Source organism: Aplidium turbinatum, chromosome 6 (assembly GCF_918807975.1).
Source record: "Aplidium turbinatum chromosome 6, kaAplTurb1.1, whole genome shotgun sequence".
NCBI classification, from domain to species: domain Eukaryota; kingdom Metazoa; phylum Chordata; class Ascidiacea; order Aplousobranchia; family Polyclinidae; genus Aplidium; species Aplidium turbinatum.
The window spans coordinates 7,079,455-7,103,670 of record NC_137477.1 but is presented as its reverse complement, the minus strand read 5'-3'; the positions used below and the strand labels follow the sequence as shown (position 1 = coordinate 7,103,670).

The window sequence follows — 24,216 nt, the reverse complement described above, 5'->3', positions numbered from 1 at the left end:
GTTTCGCTTTTGCCTTCGTGGACTAACTTGACTCACAAACGCGAATAAAATTTTTCGCCGGGATGGGATTTTTCACTTTGAGACTTTTTAAGCTAAGATTTTATTTGCCTGAAGTATTTTTTTGAAACTATTGCAATCAATCATTCATTTGTCATTAGCAGATGAGACTTGACGTTTGTCCCCGGGACCGATTTTTGAAACTATGCAGACATTAAAAAGATTAGTGCTCTTGTTTTTGTTACTCTCATAACACTGGATGACCTTTGCTACCGAACAGTTTTTGAAACGCACTGCATCGGCAACTTAATGTGCCCTTCTAATAACTATCACACGTTAGATTGTATGGCCTTGTAGTAAATATCATCAGTACTTATCCAATCATTCGTGATAGTTGATTGCATTCTTCTTACAACATTTTTGTCATCAATACTTATCCAATTGTTCGTGACAGTTGATTGCATTTTTATGAATTAGTGTATGACCTTATTAGCTGCTTTGGAAACTATACCATTGACGTTTTATTGATTGACAGGTGGTATGATCAGCTGGTGGTGTATCCACAGAACATGAAGGAAGAGAAACGGCTCAAAAAGAGGTTGTTCAAACGAAAAAGTGATGCATCTTCACATGGCCAGCAGGTAATTAGCATGTCGAGTCCACTTTCTCACACATCATGCGCTCCACTGGTTAGTGGTTTACCACCTGACTAAAACGAGTTTTGTTTTTGCTTTCACACAAATTGCCCGGCAACGAATCATTGAAAAGCATCTTTTCCTTATTTTGTTCAAACAAGCAATTATGAAAACGGAAACTACAGCGATTTTTTATAAGTTTTCATTCAATTTCCTATAATTTGTTTCGGACGTCTCAATGTTCTTTGGCCGCTAATTGTCTGGCAACGCTTGCATGTTAATTTTTGTTTTGCTGTATTTTGTGTCATATTCTGTTTGTCAGTTGTCATATCCATAAATTTTAAAAGTCTCTATCCAAGCAAGTTAAATCTATCCCTTTTTCATTGCTTCAACGTCTGCAGAGGTTGAACCAATGAAAAAAGGATGGATTTGTGACAGATTGTGCTAGCTGGGACTCGGGGTGTCATATTCCTCCATAGAGCATGTGAGAAGACTAATCGGTGATTTTGGCTTATGGAACCATAAGATCAATACGACGTACTGATGACTCAGTCAGGCTGTGCCTTCAGGCCACAGCAGTTTTTGTCATTCTGTCTTTTTTTTTCGACCACCCTATAGTAATTAACACTTTGCACCACTATTAGTAGTTGTGGTGTTGGTCCAGTTTGTTTTTGTTGTTTGATCAATTAAAAGTCCCCGTTCTCACTGGACATGACCGAAAAATGATGTTGTTGTGACTAAAATTGACGTTGTTTTGTTGCATTGTTGTAGTCAATGTACTGTCCTTAGTTGTTGTCTTGCTAAATATTCAGGATATGCAACTCTGCAATCTGCATGTTCGTACTTGGTTAAGTTGCACAGTTTTGTGTCTTGTCTTAAAATGGTACTTTTGTTAGCAGTTTTCATCAGGGTAAGATTTCAGTGCGAGGATCGACTTATGTTTCAAAGCCGAGTGATCACTTCCGAATATGGAGCGGTTTTGGTGTCTTGCTCATTCACGATGGTTGATTTCACTGACGTTTCCAGAACTTTGTTTATTCAATTTCCCTCTTTTTTTCTGTAAATAAGACAATTTCTTCGTTGTACAGTAGAATCGTCACCTGCTTGCTTTTGTAAAATCTTTATGCTTCATTTAGCGTAGGTTTGCATTGTTTCAACGTATAGATAGCTTGTTTTTCTCTTGTAAACAGATTTGTACTTATACTTTATGTTTGTATCATTGCTCTTAGCTCTGCACCGCTGGCTTGTACGGGACTGGCATATCAGGTTGCACGTATGATTAGATTACAAGCCTCCGTCTTATTGATTTTAATTGAGCAGCATTTCTTTGTTTGCTTGGTCTTTGATAGGCGTTCACACGTAAATATGACCTTATTAAATAATAGTTGTGTACAATCACAGTAGCGATTGGTCACACTTTAACAAATTCTTACAACACTGCTACTTTCGTTTGTTTTTCAGTTATTTGTTTTCATCAACTACACCTTTTCACAAATGACGATTTAATTTTTGTTCTTTGCTCGTCTAGAATCTTTTCACGTGTAAATTCCACTTAGAAAATCTGTTCTGTTTTACTAATCTGACGTTAAGCAATGTAAAAAAGGACTGATTTGATAACTGGGAGGATCATTCATTGAGGATTTTCATAAAAACAGTTGCAAAAACTTCCTTTGTGAACCAGTATGCGACAAGAAAATCTATGCAGCGGGTAGCCTCAGACAATTTTAGCATCACTTGTAGCGTTCTGGCTGATGTAATAAAAAAGAACATTCTTTCAAATCAAACATAAGGGCAGCATTTGTGATCCAACTAGATGTGAAGATTTCCATTGTCTTTCAAGGAGCCATGACTATCTTTATGTTATCTGTTGCCAATGCAAACATGAAGCAGAATTTGTTTTGACTTTCAAATTTCAACCTCTCATCCCACTGTGATCGTAGTAACTTTCGCGAGATATCATTCATAATGTTACGGCAACCACAACGCTATTGTAGTCATTGAAACTTTGCTCATTGTTCCCTCACAAATTGAAGGTTGTGTGCGGAATGCTGAATATTTGCAGAAGTATGGTTAGTTATTACATCCTAGGCAGAAAATCAGCCTCTTGATATTGATTCAACGTTTGAAAACGTTGGATCAATCCAAAAAGAACTGATTTGCAAGCTGGGATGAAAGCTTTATTTTTGCCCTGTCACATTCCAAAACAAATTGTTACTATTTTTTAACGTTTGAAAACGCGGTTTTCATAAAACACAAAAAGAATTGGATAAATCGCGGCTTGACTTTCCAATCCGCTCAAACTCAAAAAAAGGAGCATTGGAATTTTGAGGTTTGGAGAACAGTCAGATGTTGTTGTTTTTTTGTTATTTTTGATTGAATTTTGTCTCAAAAGTTTGATGGTGGTGGCGATGGTGACATGAAGGTGACTGGAAGTGATGCTGAAAATACCACGGAAAAAGGCACAGTTGCTTTAACGGTGGCCAGAAAAACTTATGAACACGGTTTTTGACGCATGACGTTTAACCTATTGTATGCACCACAACAGTGTTAAAGGTTAAGAAACAAAAATCATTTTCTTCGTAGGTGAGGATTTGGTTGGGTTAACTGGTCTAAAGTTATCATATGAAAGAGACCGCTTTAAGATACAAGTGCCAGGTCTCAGAAAAAATCGTCGATGCGCAAAAATAAACGTTATTTTTTAAACCATGTGCTGGGTATGTTTGAATAGTTTTGTAATTCATTATAATACGTCTCCCAAACAGCATCTTTGACCGGTTTTGCCTCTTAGAGATCAGTTGCTAAACTATTTTCTTGTGCTTGTCTCCGACAATTGACAGGATTAAATGTGTGGTGGCATGGAGTATGAGATCTGTGTAAGGAAATGTTACCTTTAGACGGCTTCTTTTATTGCGATTAATGTTTATTTTGCGTTGTTTCACGTCACGTAATACGTGCTCTCTTGACGAGCAAAGCTGTCAAAATATATTATGAAAAACACCTTTGCCAATTCTAATAATTTTTCCTTCAGGTTGTCGAAGGGTCAGCTTAATCTTTAAAAATTTCGGCTAGTACTTCCTAGTTATACATAAAATGTTTTCTTGGTAGCGTACTCACTCAATGTTCAAAGTTTTTTTTTAACATCGACTTCCTCAGAAACAGATTTTGTTTCGATCAAATCTTGGGTGACATTTTCTTTCATGAAGTCCATTAAGTTGCACTTGCAGTGCAACTATTTTGTTGTTAATTTAAATCTTAGTCACAAAGCACAAACTCATATGCGCTTAATCTGTAAGTCACACTCACAACTAATTTAGAACTGTCAAAGCAGTGCAAAATATGATTTGCATGTTCGTGCCGGTCGCATCCTGGCTGGTCAGACCAAAAATTGATAGAAAACTTCCATTTCCGCTCCAACAATTTTGGCGGCTTTATTAAGTATCCAAACAAAAGAGCAAAAACAGCACCTTCCAAAAGCAGTAAGAGTCAGGTGAAAGCGCAAAGCAAAATTTTTATCTACAAGGAGTTTAAACTGCCTAATGTTGCAAATTGACAATTTTAGTGGTCACTGTATACATAGTTCTTTACATTATAATCAAGTAACACAATCCGTCCTTTTACTGTTGGGTAATCTTCTGCAAACGTTAAAAGTCTATGAAACTCTTCAAATCTTCTTTGAGGAAGCTTTGTTTTGCCCAATCGTTTTTGTCTAAATCATGTTTACATGAAGCCAGTGAAAGTTCTTCATTTCCTGTTGCTCACCGAGAATCGTGACTCGTGAGCGTTTGGTTGATTGATCGTTTTGTCGTGTGACTGCCTTGTGGTGAACTTTCGAAGGTTTTCTCACCAGCTTGAAGGTTTCTTCTGTGCGTAACTTTAAAGTTTGGTAAAACCTAAGATTGAATGTGTTGTGTTATTTCAGCCTTTATTAAACTTGATGGTAAAGTTTTTGATATTTTGTATCAGTTCAACGAGCTCAAAACTTTCTGGCGAAACTTTGTAACATTTTTTTTGGAAGATTGGATGATGCGCATGTTTGTCTTACGCAGACATAGCTCCATAGATATTTTTTTACACAGATAGTATTTTATGAACATAAAATTACATAAAAAAGTAAAACAAAACACTGAATACGGCAGAGAGGGAGCCATATTTTATCAAATGACATTGTCAAACCATGCCAGTCAGCAAATGAGTTTTTCACATTAATTCAACATATGTATCATATATGTTAAGTTTATGTCATAAAAGACTGCTTTGCATATGCATTTCTGTCATCGTTTCTTTGATATTTTGTCAGGTCTCATTTTTTGTAACATGACATTTCTATGCTTCGATGATCTTTCTTTGATCGTGTCAATAGCTACCTGACAAACAAAGGCTGACATTGGTGTCGCTTCTACGTTGTCGTATATTAGAATAGTGTTAAAGGTTCAATTTGGATTTTTTGCTTATCATATTTTCAGATCGTCTGAAGTCCTAACGTCTGCAAACTGCAAATCAATATTAAAAAGACCGATTTTGTTCGCTTGTGTGCTTTTTGTTGCTTTACCAATGCAATTCATGTTTTGGACCTGAAAAGCAAATTTCACGATATTTCAGTGCAGAAACTTTTTGAGGTTCATATAAAAAAGTTGTCTCATTTCGAAAGTAATGCTACTTCCCAGACAGCAAACTTGATCACTTTGACATTGATTCAACGTCTGCAGACGCTCAATCAATGTCAACATGCCGCATTTGAATTCAACGTTTCAATTTGCACCTCTATCATTGTTGCATGCTTCATTGTTGTAGGAATTAGCTGCCATTGCGACCAGTCATTCTGCTCCAAGCACACCAGTAGCTAAGCCAAAAAGCACATTCAACATTACATCTCATCTTGCGCAGGTTTGTTTTGCTTTGTTGACATGCAACTAGCTGTAGCTCTGACACAATAATTGCGCTAGCAGTTTCATTTTAGTTTCAGAAATGTATTTTGTGTTGATTTATCTACGAAGTTTTACAAATAGTATCATTACCTTGACAGCAAATTTAGTCGTTTTTTACATTGATACAACGCCTGCAGGCGTTGCATCAATGTAAAAAGCGACTGATTTGCTGTCTGGGAACTGGCATGAGGGTACTTTGCGTGCATGATTTTTGTTGCGAGTTGCCAGCACACTGCTGCCTTGCATGCTAATCCATGTTCAAAGAATGACGGTTGATCAAGTATGTGATTTCACCTTGACAAGCTAACCTTACTTTGAATAATGCTTTATTTTTTCATTGATTTAACGTCTGGTGACGTTGGATTAGTGTAAAAATTGAAGATTTTGCTCACTGGAAAGGTCATTCCTAAAATCCTTGCCTAAAATTGGTGCATCATCCATTTGTAACTAAACCCACCAGTCCAATAGTGAAAGAAATCAATTTACATCTATTAGTGCTTGTACTGTGTGCATCAAAGTTGGATTGTTGTTATTGGTCTCATACGCGCCGACTTCCAGGGGGGCCGGGGGGCGGCGCCCTCCGTAAATTTATAGTTGAGGGGCAACAAAAATGGTTATTACAAGTGGTGTTTCGAAGATAAAACACTTCGCGAAAGAGATTTAGATAATTTAAACGGACTTAAAGAATGCCGAAAGCAAAAAAAAACAGCCTACTTTGCTCTTGCCCGCAAAACCGGAATGGCCCGTTTCGGTGAGTCCGATTCGGTGAGTCCGGTCCCTTGACGGGGGATTTTTTCAATTTTTTTTTTAATTATCGGGTACCGTAGCCTAATTATCATTGCCGTTTTAGGGTTAGGGGTTAGGAGTTAGGGTTAGGGGTTAGAGGTTAGGAACTCACCGAATCAGACTCACCGAATCGGACTCACCGAATAGTAGCAGACCCCGCAAAACAGCAGCTGATCGCATGGCTTTCTCACACGGTATGGACATTTCAAAGTAGATCGTAGAGTAACTTACGCTGCTGGAATAGTCACGTAACTATTCATTGCAATATTAAGTTAACCAGCTAAATTAGACGCGCTATTTTCAACGAGGTCTTCCCGCTGTGAGACAATTACGATTCAACAGAACGCATTGTTTTCTTCGCAATGCGTGAGAATTAAATCGAAAACCGATAAAAGAAAAGGTGTTTAATGGTCTTGGTCGCAGATATTGCCTGCATTAACGACGTCTCTTACCGCTATTATCACCTAGCCAACCTGACATCATTGTTTTATGCGGCCGTTAAGGTTTGCCATCGACTTTAACGATCATGGAATGTTACGTAATAAGAACGATTACAACGCAAACTAATTTTATTAACGATTACAACCTTCACGCAAAAATAAAAATATGATCTCTTAAAACAGCTTTTTCTGCTGTTTTGTCTCGTGAGCTTTGCGTATTGCTCAACAAATGTATAAAGTTTAGAATTGACAAGAAATCTTTAAATTTGAAAATTAAATTTGAATCACTGCAAATAAACGAATTCAAAACTTTTACTGAGGCCGACGCGATTTCACACTCCGTAATCTACGTCGACAATGATTTTAAGTGCGTTCATTTTGAAAACTGCCGAGCTGGAGACAACAGCTTGTCCTGTGTTAGTTGAACTTGTCTTTTTGAGGTGAAAATCACTTGTGAACATCTCGACTTATACTCGAGTATATAGCCTACTGCATTCAATAAAAGACTATAAGACTTTCGATAAAAAACAGAAGAGAAAACACTTCGCCGTTGTTAACGCTTTGAAGGTAAGTAATTAGCAAAACGAGCGAAACGAGGTTAATAACACTGATAGCGGGTTTTCACTCTGCTTGAGATCATGATTTTTTGCGTTTTATTTCGATAACTTCACTGTCCAACTGTTCCAATTATGAGCTAACAATATGAAAATTTTTACGACTAGACGTTTTGCATGCGTAAAAAACTAATCGTTTCAAGCAGCTGTTCTAATAAATTCGGTTTGCGACCTAGGTGTCAATATAAACAAGACACTAAGCTTAATCAAAGACTATTTTAATTGAGCAAAAATAGCGATATGGTTATGACGTCATCACCTTTCTCGCCCCCCAAGGTTTTTTGAAAAGTCGGCGCCTATGATTGGTCTTTTTATATTTTTAGATTGAGGATTTATCAAAGCACAGTTCTGCGAGCTCTCTTCTCAGATCAAGCACCAGCTCTTCCTCATCCTCTATTAAAAGTACCATCTCAGAAAGAGGCGAGTTTGTCTCTTCCTTTGTTGCTCCGAAAAGCAGTGATGTTGATGGAGAAGGAAAGGGACGTACTCAGAGCAGTGGAGCCTGTGATGTGAGTTTAAACCTTGCAGAGTATCTTGGTCGTCTTCCTTGTTAGGTCACACACGTGTTTGTCGGGTCAATATGAACCATTGAAACGCCACTCAACTGGATGGTGTTTGAAGACGACTGGAACGTGTTTAAACAGAAGTCACAATCTATGGCAGCTGTGCCACTGTAGTCTAACTACAAAAGTAGCAAATCTTTCAATTCAAACATCGCGTTTAAATCTGGCAGCGCATCAATTGTGTCTTTAAATCATGTGTAACGTAGAAACAGAGCATCTTTTTTAAAAATAAAACAAGGATACAGTTCATGAATGTGTCTTAACTAAGTGGTTTTCGTAATTTCCTTATATTTAAAAACGCCATTAGGGCGTCAGCTTAAGTCCTAATGGCTGCGTGTTTCAAATTTTCTAATACCATTCCATTAACTTCAGTTACACGGTTTTGCCGATCAAATTTTCCTCGTGTTTGCTCTGCAACGTACTACAGTATGCTTGTGACAACAATGACGTCTGATTGCTTGTCTTGTGACAAGCAGAGTTTTGGGCGCTTTTATGGGATTTATATGTTTGTCCACTTCTCAAACGACAAGTAAGCTGCGGGTTTCTCTCTGGCCATGCACTGGCAAATGAGTACTCGGTCCAACGTTCAAAAAACGATTTTTATTGTCAAAGTAGTGAATCAAAGCAAGACCGTTTAAGCTTTAACGTTTTTCGCAATGATCATGAATGTTTTTGTATCAAAGAAACATTGTAAGAAGACGGCTTAGTTTTTGCATGGTTTGTTTTTTTCCCAGCTGGCAAAATTTGTTCTTTTTGCATTGTGTCTTTTTTTATCATCAGTCTTTTTTATTGGTGCTTCTACAGATATTCTCATTTTGTAAGAAGAAAACCTCACTTTAAAAAGATATATCATGCCGAGTTTGTGTCATTTATAATAAAAGTACCCACTCCCCAGTCAAAAATCTGTCTTTTTTGGCATTTTTGCATTGTTTCAACGTCTGCAGAGCAAGTCTGATTTCGGCTGGGTAAGCCTTCCAACAGAAAGTGTACAATCTGTACATAGTCAGCCGTCTGCTGCATTTGATAAAAGTGGTCAAAAAGCGATTTGAGCTTGAATTTTACCTTTTATTCAGCCTAAGGCTGAGATAATCGCCATAATGACGCACACGCTTTGGCCACACGGATACGTGATACACTGCTTAAGTCGTGAGAATGTTTACTTATAATTTTATTTACGCTATGTGGTACTTGCTTGCAATATTCTCCAATCCATGCTTATGCCCAGACCACAAATCTGTCTTGTTTTACATTGATTCGTTGGACTGACTGAAAACAGGACTAATGTGCTGGCGGGGTGTATTGTTGCCCAGCAAGTTGTTTTTTCTAAAAAAAAATCTTTGCCGTGTGAGATTCGAACTCGGGTTGTTGGATTTGGAGGCGAACGATCTAACCATCGGTTATTGTATTGTTTTAAATTTAACTTTTATATTTTTGACCAGACACGTGCCTCACAATCATCTTCAGGAATAGGTGGCGATGTTTTTCACAAGAAACTCACTGAATCTGGGACGAGGTTGGTTGGAGAAAATGTCTAAAAAAACCCAGATACATGTTTTTTTTTACTGTGTCATAGCCTACATAAGCCATTGATGAACTCAGACAGCAAAATCCGCCACTTTTACATTGAATGCCGACCTTGAATCAATGTAAAAATGACGAATTTTTCTGTCTGAAAAGTGATCGGACAAAAGATTACACTTGCCGTTATAAACTATTCGTAACTGAAGATGTTAAATTTTTAGTTATAAAAGTAGTCGAGAGACCTCTATTAAACGGTGTTTTCTATTTTTAAAGACGTTTAGTGTTGTTATTCCTATAACGGTTAAAATGTTGTTGACCTGACGAAGTTGGTCGTGCTGACTGATGAAACGTTTGGAATTTAACTGATCGTGAAACTTATGATGATCTTTTGCCCTATTGACCGGAAACACCACCTTTTTCCCCATAGCATCGTAGTAGTGCACTTTAATTAAGCGTCCATGTTACTCTGAAGGAAGCCGATTTGTGAAGTCGCAAGAAGTCGGCCTTTCACGGCTTAATAGCGTACCATGTAGCGTACTTATGCGCATTTATGTGATCCTGCACTTTAACATAAAATAATGTAATAATGCAAATGCAATGGTCAGTGGTCACACGCTGCCACCTGTTGGTTAATGCCCAAGAAGCGAACTTGTACATCTTTTTAATGGACGAAGTTCTTTCGGTTTAAATTTTAAATATTCATCCAACCAGAAACAACGTTTTAGAAACTCGCTTCTTGCAACCTGAACTTTTGTTTAATTATCATTACAGGATCGATGGATTTGCGCCTCCAAGCGGAAGCCTGCGCCGAAACATCAGCATATCCACAAGTTCACTGGATTCCTCTGCAAGCAACCAAAGTTTTGCGGAAAGCACAGATGGTAGTCAAACTGGGTAAGGTTCACAACTTGCCAGGTTCAACTGTACCTGCTCTTTGTGTCAAAAATGTACCAATTGTGCCATACAACGTGCCAAATCGACGCTGTATTATCAGCAGTATTAATTTGCCTGAGTAGTTTTGAGTCGCAGTGGCACCTATTCAACTGACAGCATTTTCTTAGTGCTACAACGTAAGGAATAGCGATCGTAGTGGTTATCTGCCTTTCAGCTATGCAATTGCAAACCCACTACTTTCACCTGATTCATAACCACGCCTGTGTTAGCGGTTCTAAGCTTTACGAGCACGCGAAACTGACATGAAAAAATAGCAGAAAAAACAGGTTTCTTTTAAGTAAAGTAATCACCAGTATCTCTTTGTTTCATTTTGTAAGATTTCACACATGCAAGTGAAAAGGTGGTGTGTACACAGATAGCAAATCAGTCTTATTTTGCATTGACTCAACGTCTGCAAACGTTGAATCAATGTTAAGGACTGATTAACAGGCTGGGTATTTGTCGCTTCGTGGTCTACGCTCAGTGTCTCTAGTTTGTATGACATTGGCGCGCTTACCGACTGGTGACTTCATACTCTTCAAACCCATTGTCAAACTTTCTAGTGTTTCCAAAAAGAAGCATTTGATGGATTATCAAAACTTTGCCCCACCACCGAGATCCAAGAAGGGCTCAAGCTCCCACTCCAAACACCACAAAAAGGTAACCAGATGCCGATTGAATTATTTTTTAATCGTGTAAAGTGTGATGCGAACCTTGCCTTGGAAACCAACTTTTTAATGACAAATGTTATAACTAAAGCGTTGAATAATAGCTTCTTACTTGCTACTATTGATTATACAATACATCATAAATAATACTTTGTTATTTTTTATGATATGTGACCAAAAAAAGAGGAATTGATCAAAAAAAGTTTTTCCCAGTGCTGCCAAATTTAAAACACTGTCTTCGGAAAGTGGTTGAATGAACGACTAAAATTGCCGCAGGTTTTGTATTCTATGTCTGGTTAACTGAAAAGTTAGTGTTGTTTTGGTACAATATTTATATACTCGCAAGCAACAATTTATAAAGCAATATTAAAAACACGAATAAACTGACGAAAATTTCAGCTTGTGCGATTTCAAATACTTTTTTTTAATGTTGAAGACTGGACAGTAGAGTAGGCGCTTCGTGTCAATGAAAGTACTGTACGTAGTGCCTGGCAACCCTGTCGATAGTAGCGTATCCTACATTATTGATGTCAAGTTGCCCAGCCGCCATATGGAGCGTTGCAGATATCAGAACTTAGCCAGTTGATGAAACGACAATTTCTATGATGGATTTTACGTCCTTTTATATAAAACAAACAATCAAAAATGTGCGTGCTTACTTGCTGTTAAGCTTATCTTGAGATTTTAATTAATCCCTTCCAGTTCATTGCACCGGTTGTCTGGTCTATCGATCACGTACTTGGACAGCAAAATCTGTCATTTTTACATTGATTCAACGTCTGCAGACTGCATCAATGTAAAAATGACGGATTTTGTTGTCTGGGTCTCAGAGTGTCAAAAAAATATCCCAGCTAGCGAATTGTCTGCATACGTCGAATCAATGCAAAACAGACCGATTTTTCAAGCTTGGACAACAACCCGACTTGACCTTCGCTGTTATTCTGCTGATCGCTAGTTATGCGATCCAGCCAATTTTGATATCTCAGCGTTTTTGTTTTTTTATGACGTTCGTTCAATGTAAGATTATACCATTTTATGCTGATAAGTTACTTTTATTTGGCTTTCATCTTTGCCTGAAAAGATTTTAAAAAGACCTATTTTTGCGTATCACAAATGATTTGAGCATTCTTGCGTCATTGGTTACGTCAGCAATTTTGTCAATGTTCCGTTGGCTTCAAAAAGTAACGTCACAAAATGAGATTTATTGATGGTTTATTTTAGTGAAAACAAATACCTATAGATAGCCGCCATATGAAAGCTAGAGCTGTGTTCAACTATCAATGTTACCCAGAAAACAAAAGTTACTATTTTGCATCTTAAAAACGACATTTTTTTACTGTCTTGGTCATTATTCGATGTGTCCTTTGAATCAATGTGAAATATACTGAATTTGCTAATTTAGTAATTGATTAAGAAACTATCCCACTGATTCATTACGTTGCTTCAACGTCTAATTATTGTCAAAGGAAAGCGAAAAACCATCCCGTCATCGGAGTCCACTCAGAGACGACAGCGACAGAATTGTTGGACGAGAGGCGAGGAGATCCAGGGTGATTGACACGTTTGAAGACGTCGAGGTAACATTGACGTACCCCGGTTATGTCTAACCAGCCAATCAGTCATTTTTTACGTTGATTCGACGTCTGCAAACATTGAATCAATGTGAAATATGACTGGTTGTCGACTCTCATGATTGATGGATGTCACCATAAAAACCGGTATTTGGAAATGTATTGTTGACGGGATAAGGGTCATCTTTTTATGCTTTCAATATTACTGGGGCTTAAAGCTTCCCTTAAGCTTCATCCACTGCTTAAAGGTTTACAGACTACAGAGTTTTGTTAGAAAGCTTCTGCATTTATGTATCTGAATGATATCTATAGAATAAATAAATAAAATTATCTTCAGGTTTCCATGCTGTTAAACATAAAACGTGCGTTTTAAGTGAATGTTACAATTTGGTTAATGGATTTTTAACGACAATTTCGCCTTCCATCTGCATAAAAAATTATAATCATACCATTGAGACGTCAAACCACATCATTCCTACATTGGTTGTGGAATGGAGCCAATAAGCGTTTTATTACAAGCTTTCATTACGCGTAAATTGTGCATTATTTTTGGCAATAATACACTGATTGCGCTAGTTTGTAGAAGTTCCATTGCATAATAATCAATTTAAAACCTTTTAGATGTCAACTTTTCGCTTGTTGTGCTAACGGCGATGTTTGAAACTTTTAATCTTGTAACTTGTTTGCCCTTTGATTAATTGCTAGAAAGAGCATGTATCCACGGATGGAGAATGCTTCTGGCTTAATTCTGGGGATTTTAGACACTTGTAGAGAGATTGAAAACCACTGTTAAAGGGGGTTAATAGTAAAGTTATGCTTGTGGCTTACTTGTGGTCTGTGAACGGCTCCAATTAGTTGCGCACCAGCGCATAGAAATCCATCGTTGAAGTAATTTACTTTGAGCTGATCTTTCTGATATTGGTATTTTACTACATTAACATATTTTTTCTTTTACTTATGTCTAACATCTAATTAATCTTTCTTCTATGATGTTATATTTTGGTTATTATCATCATTATTACTGCATGTCCAGACCGATCCGAGCAATAAAGAGAACAGTGAGCCTTCTGGCATCCCCTCGGACGGTTCCCATGGTGACCAGACCGGGTCAACTGCTCCAAGAGCAACATCTCCTGAAGCTCCTCTTGACTTAGATTGGGATAGCAAGAGAGGACGAGGGATTGATAGAAAATCAAACAGCACCAAGCAGGCATGAACTGTCACTTTTCTAGTTAGGTTTACATAAATTTAGCGTCAAGAAACGTTAAAATCCGATTTGCGCCGCGGTCTTCGACTTTGTCGTTTTTATAAAGACGTAATTACTGTATTTTTCGTTTGTGTGGTTGTAACTTGGAATGAATCTCGTACGTTTTTGCGACAATGTTACTCAACAAATAAATGGATGCTACAAAAGTGTTGCACAACTAATCTATTCCAGCTGGTGCCAACGTCTTCAGACGTTGAACCAACGTAAAAGAGGCTGTTTCACTGGCCGGGATTAAAAAAATGAAACCGTTTTGGTACAAACTCGTTTGCTTTTTTGTATCAAATCCAATCAAACACAAAAACTGATTTCATTATTGTGTTAAATATGACAATAGTCTTTGTCCTTTGTGTAGTATAGTCTTCATAAACAGCACTTAATGTCAAAATAAGCCAAATGCAATAAATATTGTATGAAACAACTATCCAGCGCACAACCAGCAATATTACTTCGTTTTACGTTGATTCAACGTCTGTAAAGTAAAAAAAAACTTACTTTTTTGTTTGGGATATTTCAGAAGGAATTTTCAGTTTGTGAAAATACGATATGTTAGTTTTGCTGCTGTTGTGATTGTGCAAGTGTGACTTTGATATTTTTCCACCAGGGAACGCACACTGACCTGGTGAGATCAAACGCTGCCCTTCGGAGAGCAAAATCGCTTGATAGAAAAGATCTCACCCATCTTACGGTAGGTAAAACTGACACATTTTTTTTAGAAATTCTTTATTAAATATCCTGCAAAAACGTCATTTTGATGTTTTTTTTTACGACACTTCACTTGCAAGCAGAGCGCATTTTCTTGTGTTACGCTTTTTCATTGTTAATTTTAAGGTATTTTACATATTTTTTCTATGTTTGTTGTTAATCGTGTCAAGCTGTCTCGTTATTGTTGAGTGGTAGATTTTTTCAAGTTTTCTTGTGTCAATACGCTGGAAATAATAAAAACTGTCCACTTGCATTTCAATCTTTCCTACCACCGTCAACGTTTCAACCGAGGACATTCAGGACAGTCTTGTTCAAAAAGTAAAGACTTTGAACTAAAATGCTAAACTCATGTACAAATACTTGACTTGTTTTCATCTTGAAAACAAGTTCAGTTTGTAAAGCAAACATGAAAGTCTGACTCTTCCAGTGCAGAAAATTCTTATTTCACGTTTTTTCAACATCTAGTTGCACTCTTTGTTGTTCAAGTTCTTAGATCTCAAATATAGCAAACATTGAAAATGCTACAATCAAGACTGTTTTGATTTTATGTTATTTTAACATCGTTTTTATTATCGCCACTGACGTCATATAGCTTGAGACGTCATTAATCTCGTGAGTTATTTTTAATATCTAATTCTAATGACTTATGAAAATCCCATAAGATTAGAAGAATGACAGAACCCAGCCAGCAAATCCGCCCTTATAGACATTGACTGAACGTCTGCAGACGTTGAATCAATGTGAAATGGGCTGATTTGAAAGTTATACGAAACTGGTTAGTTTAACGTTTTTTTTGTGTTGACATCACATATCAGGCTGATAAAGGCTGGGCCTCAGATTGCCGGCATAGTTGCTTACATTCGTTCCACTGAACCGGCACGTTGTTTCTGCGTTCATTGATTACCATCCCAGACGGCAAAATCTGTCATTTTGACATTGACTGAAATTTTGTAAAATTGACTGATTTTGCTCTCTATGCAACTTTCCAGCCAGCAAATCTGTTCTCTTTTTTTTACACTGATTCAATGCAAAAAGAATAGATTTTGCTGGTAAGTTTGTTTTACATCCTTTCTGCTCGTTCAGATTGTGAGCAAACATACTTTTTCACAATAATTTTACTACTGGCCAACTGTTACACTTCATGCTAGAATTGAATAGTTGTGCAGTTTGAACGATGTTATTATGATATTGTAGGTTAATGGTCGTAGCCTATTCTTATAAACAAAACAGCATGAATAGAAGAACAGCTTTTTCTGCTTAATACAAACTAGTGTTAGATCATTTTTGCAAGTTACTTTTGTTCAGTTGCATTATTGACTGACTTTCAATGCAAAAACAAAATTCTTGGTATCGATTTGTTATTGATCGAAGCTCTATTAGTGGGTGAAGGTTTGAGCATAATTAATTTGTAACCTAGTTTTGCTGAAGTGATCGGATATGTTGCATTGATTCAACATTTAAAACACAACGATTTTTCGATAAACCCACTGCCAAATGGAGATCTCATTCTGCTAGCAAGTGTCTCAGTTTATATAGTTTTTAGTGCAAGACGTCTGAAATTTGAGCCACAATTAGCTATTAAAAACTATTTTCTAACTCTAAATATCATGAAAGGTATTCTCACAACCCAAGCGATGATATTTACGTTTGACAACGTTGGAAAGAAATTGAAAACGTCAATTGTGTTAGCTGAAAAAATATTTTGATTTCTTTTGAATGTCCTTTCAATATCCTAATTATCAATATCATATTTTCACAAAACTTTTACGTAGGTTAACCACAAAACAACCATTCTACTTGATGTGAGCGCAAGTTGGTGAGGTCATACGTAACGGAGTTATAGGTGAAGAACCACTTCAAAACTACTCAATTGACCTAATATATAAAACATAAGACAAATACTAGATCAACCTTTTCTCAGTTCTTTTTACATTGATTCAACTTTAGCAGACGTCAATTAAATGTGCAGAAGGATTGCTTTGAGTTACCGTCTTTAATTTTGCTGAGAAAGAATGTGCACACTTTGAGCAGCAGTTAATTTAATCGAGCCCATCGCATCCATAAATTCAACATCGATTTTGCAGCATGTGTTTTCTTATGTTATTTTTTGAATTGTCTACTGAATATATTTTAACTTTTAAAGGAACTTTCGAAAAATTAATGCTAAGCAGACTACTGTGCTTAATGAGACCGTGCGAAATTGGTCTGAATAAGCGACATTGATTAAGCACTAAATTTTACACTAGTTGTGGGTAACACGGAGTGCCTTGTTTTAACATGAATTTTATATCAATTGTTCTGCTTTGCAAACGTCGTTTTTTGTGCATGTCAGGTTTTCACTCTCCACTTTCTAGCATACAGCGAATGTATTACACTTATGAACAAGTAAACCATGTTCTTTTCAAATGCTAATCCAAGTAGCAAAAAGTGGTTCTTTTTTATTGATTCAACCTCGAGACATAAAATCGATGTGAAAAAGGCCAATTTTCTAGCCAAGAATCCTGCAGATTTGCTGTGTAAACCTTGCTTCGGTTGCCAAATCAAGCGACAAACATGACTGGCTTCAAGATGTAGCTCGTGTCATCTTGGGAAGCAGTGGCGCGGCGGTGTGTCAAATTTGTCAATATGTAGGCTGCAAACCCGTTATTTATACGTCGTTTCAATGTCTAGACGACATGACCATGTAAAAAGGCCACTAAGGTTACGATATCTGGTGACATGTTTTGATTAATGACTGCAGATTTTAAAGTCTATTGTTTTAACATTGATTTGACATCAAACAGATGCTTATTTAACATAAAATAAATCATTTCATTTCTCTATGGCAAAACCAGATATTGATGCGATATGTAGAAAGGTAACTCTTGGCAGCTGGATTTCTTGTCTTCGCAATGCAATCAAAGATATACGACCCTCTGCCTGCATGAATCACCTCATCGGAAGCCCAAGCAAGACGGCCTATTGATCGTTTTTAACATTTATTCAACGTCTGTAGACCTTGAATCAGTGTAAAAACGCCTGATTTGCTGTGTAGAAATTTTCGACAGGTCATTAAATCAGATGCTTTGTATTGCAAAACACAACTATTACGTCATGGAACGTTGAAACGATGATAAACGCATTTTTTTGGCAATGGGTGTCAGTTAACATCACCGTTCGTTGAAGTCTGTCAAGTTTCGATTGCTTTTTCGATCGCTTCGAAAATTTTAACGAAAACGACGAGGTACCAGCTTTGTGATTACCCGCTCTTTTGTATTCCGATCTCTGCTTTTCGTGGCATGGGTTCGATTCCAGGTCAGGTCATGCAAAAAAAAAATTGTCGCCGAGGGTTGTCGTTCTGGCATCAAGCGATGAGAACAACTCTGGTTGATATTCAGCGCCCTTGCATAACATATATGATCAATCATACGCCATTATCATCAATACCACGACCATTAAGCACAATTTTTATACACCCCAGACCGCAAATCAATATAAGTGATCTTGCCTGGCGTATCTATACCGGTGCTACGAACAATAAACAGGGCTGCCATTACACCTGTTTACCTGTTTAGCTGTTACATCATTATCAATGTTTTTTTGCAGGCTGATCTATTCAACGTGAAAGAGGGCTGGCTCCAGATGAAGAACAAGGAAGGAAAATGGAAGAAGTTTTGGTTCGTTTTGATCAAGAAAGAATTGAAATACTTTCAAGAATCGACTTCCGACGCTGTAAGTTCAAGAATAATAATTCATCATCTATTTTGCTTCTAAGAAGCCTGGTCTTTATCCCGAAACATCAGGGTCGACCAGTTGTTACACCGACCAGTTGGAGAATAGTGATTGATTAGAAATTTGCGAAAGACAAAATATGTCATATTTGTATTAAAAGAAGTTTAGTGATATATTCATGCTGAGCAACTGTCTATAATTTCAAATGTTGGATGCAGAGTTTATGACGTTTGCACGTGCTGACATGTCACACTATTTTTTTCTGATTATGTTTTGTGCGCGTGCCAGCTGGAAAGCCTGTCAATAATGTTGAGATTAGCTTGTTTTGCAAAACATCAGCATTTAGAACAAAAAAGAAGTTAATTATGTTTGTATGTCATGTATTAGTTTCTTTGGCATTGACAGAAAAAAGTGTTTGCTTCCCGGCGGGTAAGGAAAAGATGTTAAACTATCAATAATTGATTACAACCCTCTTCTTTCACGCATGTTTATTGGTCTAAGAACACAACGTAAACAAAACAATTTCTCGTCACTCTGTAAAATGCCAAGTCTATTTTCTTTTGTTTTGTCGTGTATTGGCACCGGTTCTGTGCGTCCCTTGATTCTATACGTCGGACGTTCGTCATATAACGTTGATTTCACAAATAAAGAAAGTTCGTGCACTTCAGAGCTGACCTTGTATTTTCTTCAATTCAGTCCACCCCACCCGAGGGCGCAATTGAGCTTGCAAACTTCCGGCGTGTCAAGGAATGGGACATTCATCGGAACTATGGCTTCCAGATCGAGGTGAGCTGCTGCTATGATTGATCAAAGTCTCACACTGTAAAGAACCTGTGCTTCTGTTGTTGTCATAAGCGTACTTTTAAGCACTGAAGATGAAAACAGCGTGGACTTGCTTGAACTGAGTGTGTGCATCGATGTCCTGACGGTCTCAAATTGACATAAATTAACCAAACTGTTTGCCTATCCAACTTTTAGACCTCAATGCGTTGTATTGATATTTCTCATCCTCTATTTATATCTTCTCTGGTGTTAGTTTTTTCGTCTATTCCAAAACGGTTCTAGAGTTTTCGACACAGCTTTTATTAAACTTTTTCGGTCATTTTGCCATTTTTAAACGTTGTCTAGCTGTAAAAAGATACGAAATATACAACTTGATCTTATTTAATTAGACCGCAGAAGCCACTCACACGTTTGCCGCCATGACTGCGACCATGCGGAAAAAATGGATAAAGGCTATCGAAGTGACGTCACAGGCAAGTGAGGTCACTGGCGACGAAACATCCTCACCTATTTCTCCCGATCCTGTTCCAGAGAAAATCATTCAGGTGCTTTTATTTTTGCAGTATTCAGTTGTTTAGATTTAGAATGAAATTTAAGCTGACTTAGCCCTACTGTCAGCAGAAAAACTAAAGACCTTTCAAAATGTTGTAAATTTGTAGAAGTGTGACATTTCAATTTTAAATTAAGTTGAAGAAATTTTAACTTCTTGATCTTGTTTTTGCTGCAATTCTTAACAGCGGAAAAAATTGTTTTCTTCAAATTTGTATAACTCGGTTTGATTAAACTATTTTCTTGAACAGTCAATTATCTTTCTGCTTTAGACTGAACTGTGTCTGGCATGGCGTCGCGAAATCTAGTCCAACTACAGACATTTTTAAATATAATAATATGCAGTCTTACATACTAATGCTGGTTGTAGGTCTTAAAATTTTAACTGTTAAGTAACTTAACTTCTGCAACGTGTATAAAGCTAGTTAAATTCTAATAATATACAATTGCTTCGGTCACGACATGTTTGTTTTGTCTAACTCGTGTGAATTTTTCACACGATTTCATTGTGACCGGTTGGTTGAAAACTTAAATGTTAATGATGGTCCTGTCGTCTGCCTGCTCTTACAAACTATACTGCGTTGCATCTTGTGGTCGTCAAGCCACTCGGCATGCGACAACTCAGCAAGTGCTTCAACTAAGCAAGTATATTTCAGTTTTTGCCAAGTCAACAAATGAGATTTACGTATTCCCGTCGGACTTGCTTGGTCATCGCTTGTGATTTTGCGGACTTGTAACATTCCAAGCTATGGCTTGCTCAATTGTTGCTTGCTCAGTTTCATCATTCACCAACTTTAGCCACTTGCTGAAATGTTGCTAGCTCTGTTGTCACTTGATCAGTTGTCGCTTGCTCAGTTTATAACTGCTGACTTATTGTAGGTAGGAGACTCGTATCTTGTGGATAGAAAAACTTATTTCGTGTGTTGATAAATGAGCATTTATGGCACTATTTTTGAAGAAGGTATTAAGATAATTCGCTTTTTTAGTTGAATTTATGTAGCACCAAAGTTGGCTTAGACGTAGTAAATTCACTTCATTGAGGGGATTCGTTCTTCTGTAAAACGCCTGCATTTCTTGTGTACACAATGCTCAACACATTATCACTTTTCGAGTGTCGTTAAAGAGCAAAAGAAAATGAAGAGATTTCCCACCTTATAACACTAATTAAACTTAACGCTGAAAGCTTGGATTTTCTTTTGGTTTATTGACTTTCCTGTCTATGGTGTCTTCAAAATTTTCAATTTTATTTTATTGGTGCCAAAAGTGCACACTGCGCATTGTCAACGAACGTCAGTGAAGCATTGTAACACTTGTGTTTTTCTTCATATATTTTTACATCAAAGAATAAGCGTTGGTAGTGAAGCATTATGAGGTCAACGTGAATAATTTACCAAAGATACCGGTACGTTTTGCGTGCACAGTCGTGTTTATAGATGAGTCGCGGCGGTGTGGTTTGTTGATTGAGTTTGAAGAAGGTACTCCTTCATTGAGCAATATGTGTTGTGTAAGATTTTACATGCACATTGCATTATCACCAGAAAAAAAAAACCGTAGCTTGATTTAGAATGCAATGAGCTCTAACATCTCATGGCTGTCTGAAATTTCTAGGTTCCTCCAAAGACAGTGGAAGCAGAAGACACAGGTAACACACAGAGGTCAAAGGTATCCCGCCGAGCTCGGATCAGCGACCGTCGGAAGGGCAGGTTTAGAACGTACGACTTTGCGGAATTGAGGTGGGAATCAGGGTTATGTGTCAATTCACTGATGATGATGAACATGTCAATAAAAACTTCTTTCCAATTTGTTCCGCAGTATTTGTTCTCTGTCAACGTCATTTGACCGATTTATCTAACACAGAAAGCAGCCACGTTTCCATGTTGCGTATAGCTCTTGTTGTTCAACACTACTATTCAAATAAGACTCCAACCTCATTCCTAAGAGCCTTAACCATGAAAGCAGTTTCACTACATCAAAATATCTTTACACCGGCGTTTTCTTTTTTAGACCTTTGGCCGCTCTGGCTATTGGAGTTGATCCTGTACAGGACGAAAAAGCGAACCCTGCACCCAAGCCCGAACCTAAGGTGGGTATTGTAGTTATGGCTCTACTCTGTATTGCATTGTTGAGCAGTCACTTTAGATTCACAAACAAGAAAATCAGGAACACCAAGTGGGAGATAATATGGACGTAATCATAGAATATGGGGAATGGGATGACATAAAAGTAGCGGACTACCTCAAAAAGAGGAGGGAAATGCGTTTCGACTAGCCTGAAATATGTTAAGGAAGCAGCAAAAATGAAAAAAGTTAATTTTATTCACTTTTTTCGTATTTGATGGAGCCTTGGAGGTGACTCCATTGCTGTTTTACCTAGCTGTCTCATTGTTATCCACACTCGGTTTAACGACAAAGATAGAAGGTATTCAAGTGATATAGTGAAGGACGTTCTAAGTTTATTTTTGCATTATTGCCTGTACAACATAAAGCTACAGTAGAGGACTTAAAATTGTATTCCTCATCTGTTGCAGGCAAGAAGTCGTATTTTGGAGCCCGTTTCTCTTTTGAAAGATGTTAAGACTCCTCTATCAAAGCAGAAGACTGATGTTGTAGATGGAGGAAGGAAAGTTGGCTCCGTGAAGAATCTCACGGTATTCACTAATATTTTGATAAGAAGTGCCCTTTCTTTGTTGGCTTTGTAGAAATTCGCACTTTTCTAGAATTCCGAGATAACTTATAAAATATTTGAAACGTCTGATAGCTTTTCTCGTTAAGTATGGTCTTGCGTTGTTGATAATTTTGGATTAGTTTTTTCATTGTCAATTTTTTTGCTTCTTTCAGACAAAACCACCTGTCTCTTCCACCATCCATCGCTCCTCGTCCAACATCCGTGTTTCGATTGAGAACGAATGGAAGAAGGTTGAAAATCTCCATTATCCGTCCTTAAAAGAAGATGTCGTTTCCCCCCATCACAAGTCCATAACTGAAACTGCTTTCATGGTCAAGGCTCTTAGGAACGAGGTTGGAGTCTTATTTGAAAAGTAGTGTTGAACATCTTCCAAATAGTTTCACTTTTTACCTCTTTTTTTTTTTTTTTTTGAAAGAACACATATAAGTCATATTGGTGGTCATGTACTTAGTATTCATGAACCATGATGACCATTAACTTAACCAATAAACAAGCTGCTGTTTCTTTTGGACTCGAAATTAAAATTTTTGAAGCTTGTAACGTTTGTTCATTGAAAAAACTTGTGAAAAATTCTCATTCTTCTGTCTTGGTCAAACTCCAAAAGGCACCTTTCAACATACACAGACACAATAAAGTAACATCCACTGTAGCATCTTCATTTGAAATGTCTCACAATGTTTGTTGAACTCATTGAATTGTCTTGCTCTGACGGATCATTTATTTTTCTAGGTTGATTCCCTTAAGAAACAAATGGAACGGGTAGAAACAGAAAGAAATTCATCTCAAGATGAGGATTCGAAAGTAAATGTCTAACCACTTCTCTTTTATTCTGTTGTGTACATTTGTGAGCATAATAGTAAAGATTTGATGAAGATAATCTTCGTCACTACATGATACAGTGCCATTCAATGCCTTTTTGATCACGACAGGCTAAAAATTGCTCTCAAAATAAAATTTAATGTTGCTGCTAGTGAAGATGCCATGTTTCTTTGCGGGCTCATAAGTTTAAAATACTGCGACATTTTGTCAACAGCAGAGCGTAATCATCTCGACGGTGTGAGATGACACTGCATATTGCTTGAACCTTATCGTAATCCTTGATGCTGGAGTGCTGACCATTTCCAAGATCAACTACACCGAATATTTGCATCAAAGTGACGCAATCGATGTTTCTGCTTTCTTTTAAGGTTGACTCCAGTCCTGAGTCGGAATACACCACTGTTGATGGCAGCCCCAAGCCACCCCTCATAGAAGGAGACCAAAGCAATGTGATCAATCACCTGAAGCAGGTAGACTCAGCTTTTCATGCCTGGTAAAACACGCTGCCATACTTTGTACCTTAATTGACAAAGTGTTATCAAACCCTTTAGTATTGCTTAGTATTAAATGAAGCAAACACTGAAAGATCTGTGGCTTCAATTTACTTGGCAATCGAACCAGAATGTTCACCAGGCTCCTGGTTTTATTACTGTGGCGACTATTGGTTCCTACTAGTTGTTTGTGAAATCGGCATCAATCGTTTTGACGACCTAGGTCTGCACATGATTTTAAATGTCATAGCATCTTGTTTTAAATTCTTTCATGCTTATCATGCTTTCAGACTATTTTTTCGCTTTCTCTGACTAACATGACATATCTTGGTCTCTTGATACAGGAGTTGTCCGAAACTCAAGGCACTCTGCGGAAACAGAGCAGTGAGTTGCGCGAGTGCACCATGAAGCTGGACATATCGGTGTCCGAGGCACAACTTGCAGAAACCCAAGTCACCAATCTGCAGAATGAACTCAGGCTTGAGAAGGCCAGGCGAGATGAAATGGAGAAAGAGCATATGAGGTAGGTAGCTTGGCAGTGCTTGCACAATGCACA

At 37.5% G+C, this 24,216-nt stretch overlaps 1 protein-coding gene across 1 annotated transcript in view; it reads left to right on the top strand.

The window, feature by feature from the left end:
* LOC145772362 (uncharacterized) overlaps window positions 1-24,216 on the top strand; it is a 48,543-nt gene that overhangs the window by 3,007 nt on the left and 21,320 nt on the right. Inside the window, exons 5-22 of the mRNA XM_082584242.1 lie at window positions 533-638; window positions 7,721-7,906; window positions 9,400-9,473; window positions 10,253-10,375; window positions 10,978-11,074; window positions 12,549-12,659; window positions 13,687-13,863; window positions 14,522-14,605; window positions 18,208-18,333; window positions 19,030-19,119; window positions 19,506-19,661; window positions 21,274-21,398; window positions 21,670-21,748; window positions 22,193-22,312; window positions 22,503-22,682; window positions 23,080-23,151; window positions 23,538-23,639; window positions 24,005-24,183. Coding sequence (XP_082440368.1) covers window positions 533-638; window positions 7,721-7,906; window positions 9,400-9,473; window positions 10,253-10,375; window positions 10,978-11,074; window positions 12,549-12,659; window positions 13,687-13,863; window positions 14,522-14,605; window positions 18,208-18,333; window positions 19,030-19,119; window positions 19,506-19,661; window positions 21,274-21,398; window positions 21,670-21,748; window positions 22,193-22,312; window positions 22,503-22,682; window positions 23,080-23,151; window positions 23,538-23,639; window positions 24,005-24,183 — 2,187 coding nt within the window. The remainder of the gene's footprint in view (window positions 1-532; window positions 639-7,720; window positions 7,907-9,399; window positions 9,474-10,252; window positions 10,376-10,977; window positions 11,075-12,548; window positions 12,660-13,686; window positions 13,864-14,521; window positions 14,606-18,207; window positions 18,334-19,029; window positions 19,120-19,505; window positions 19,662-21,273; window positions 21,399-21,669; window positions 21,749-22,192; window positions 22,313-22,502; window positions 22,683-23,079; window positions 23,152-23,537; window positions 23,640-24,004; window positions 24,184-24,216) is intronic.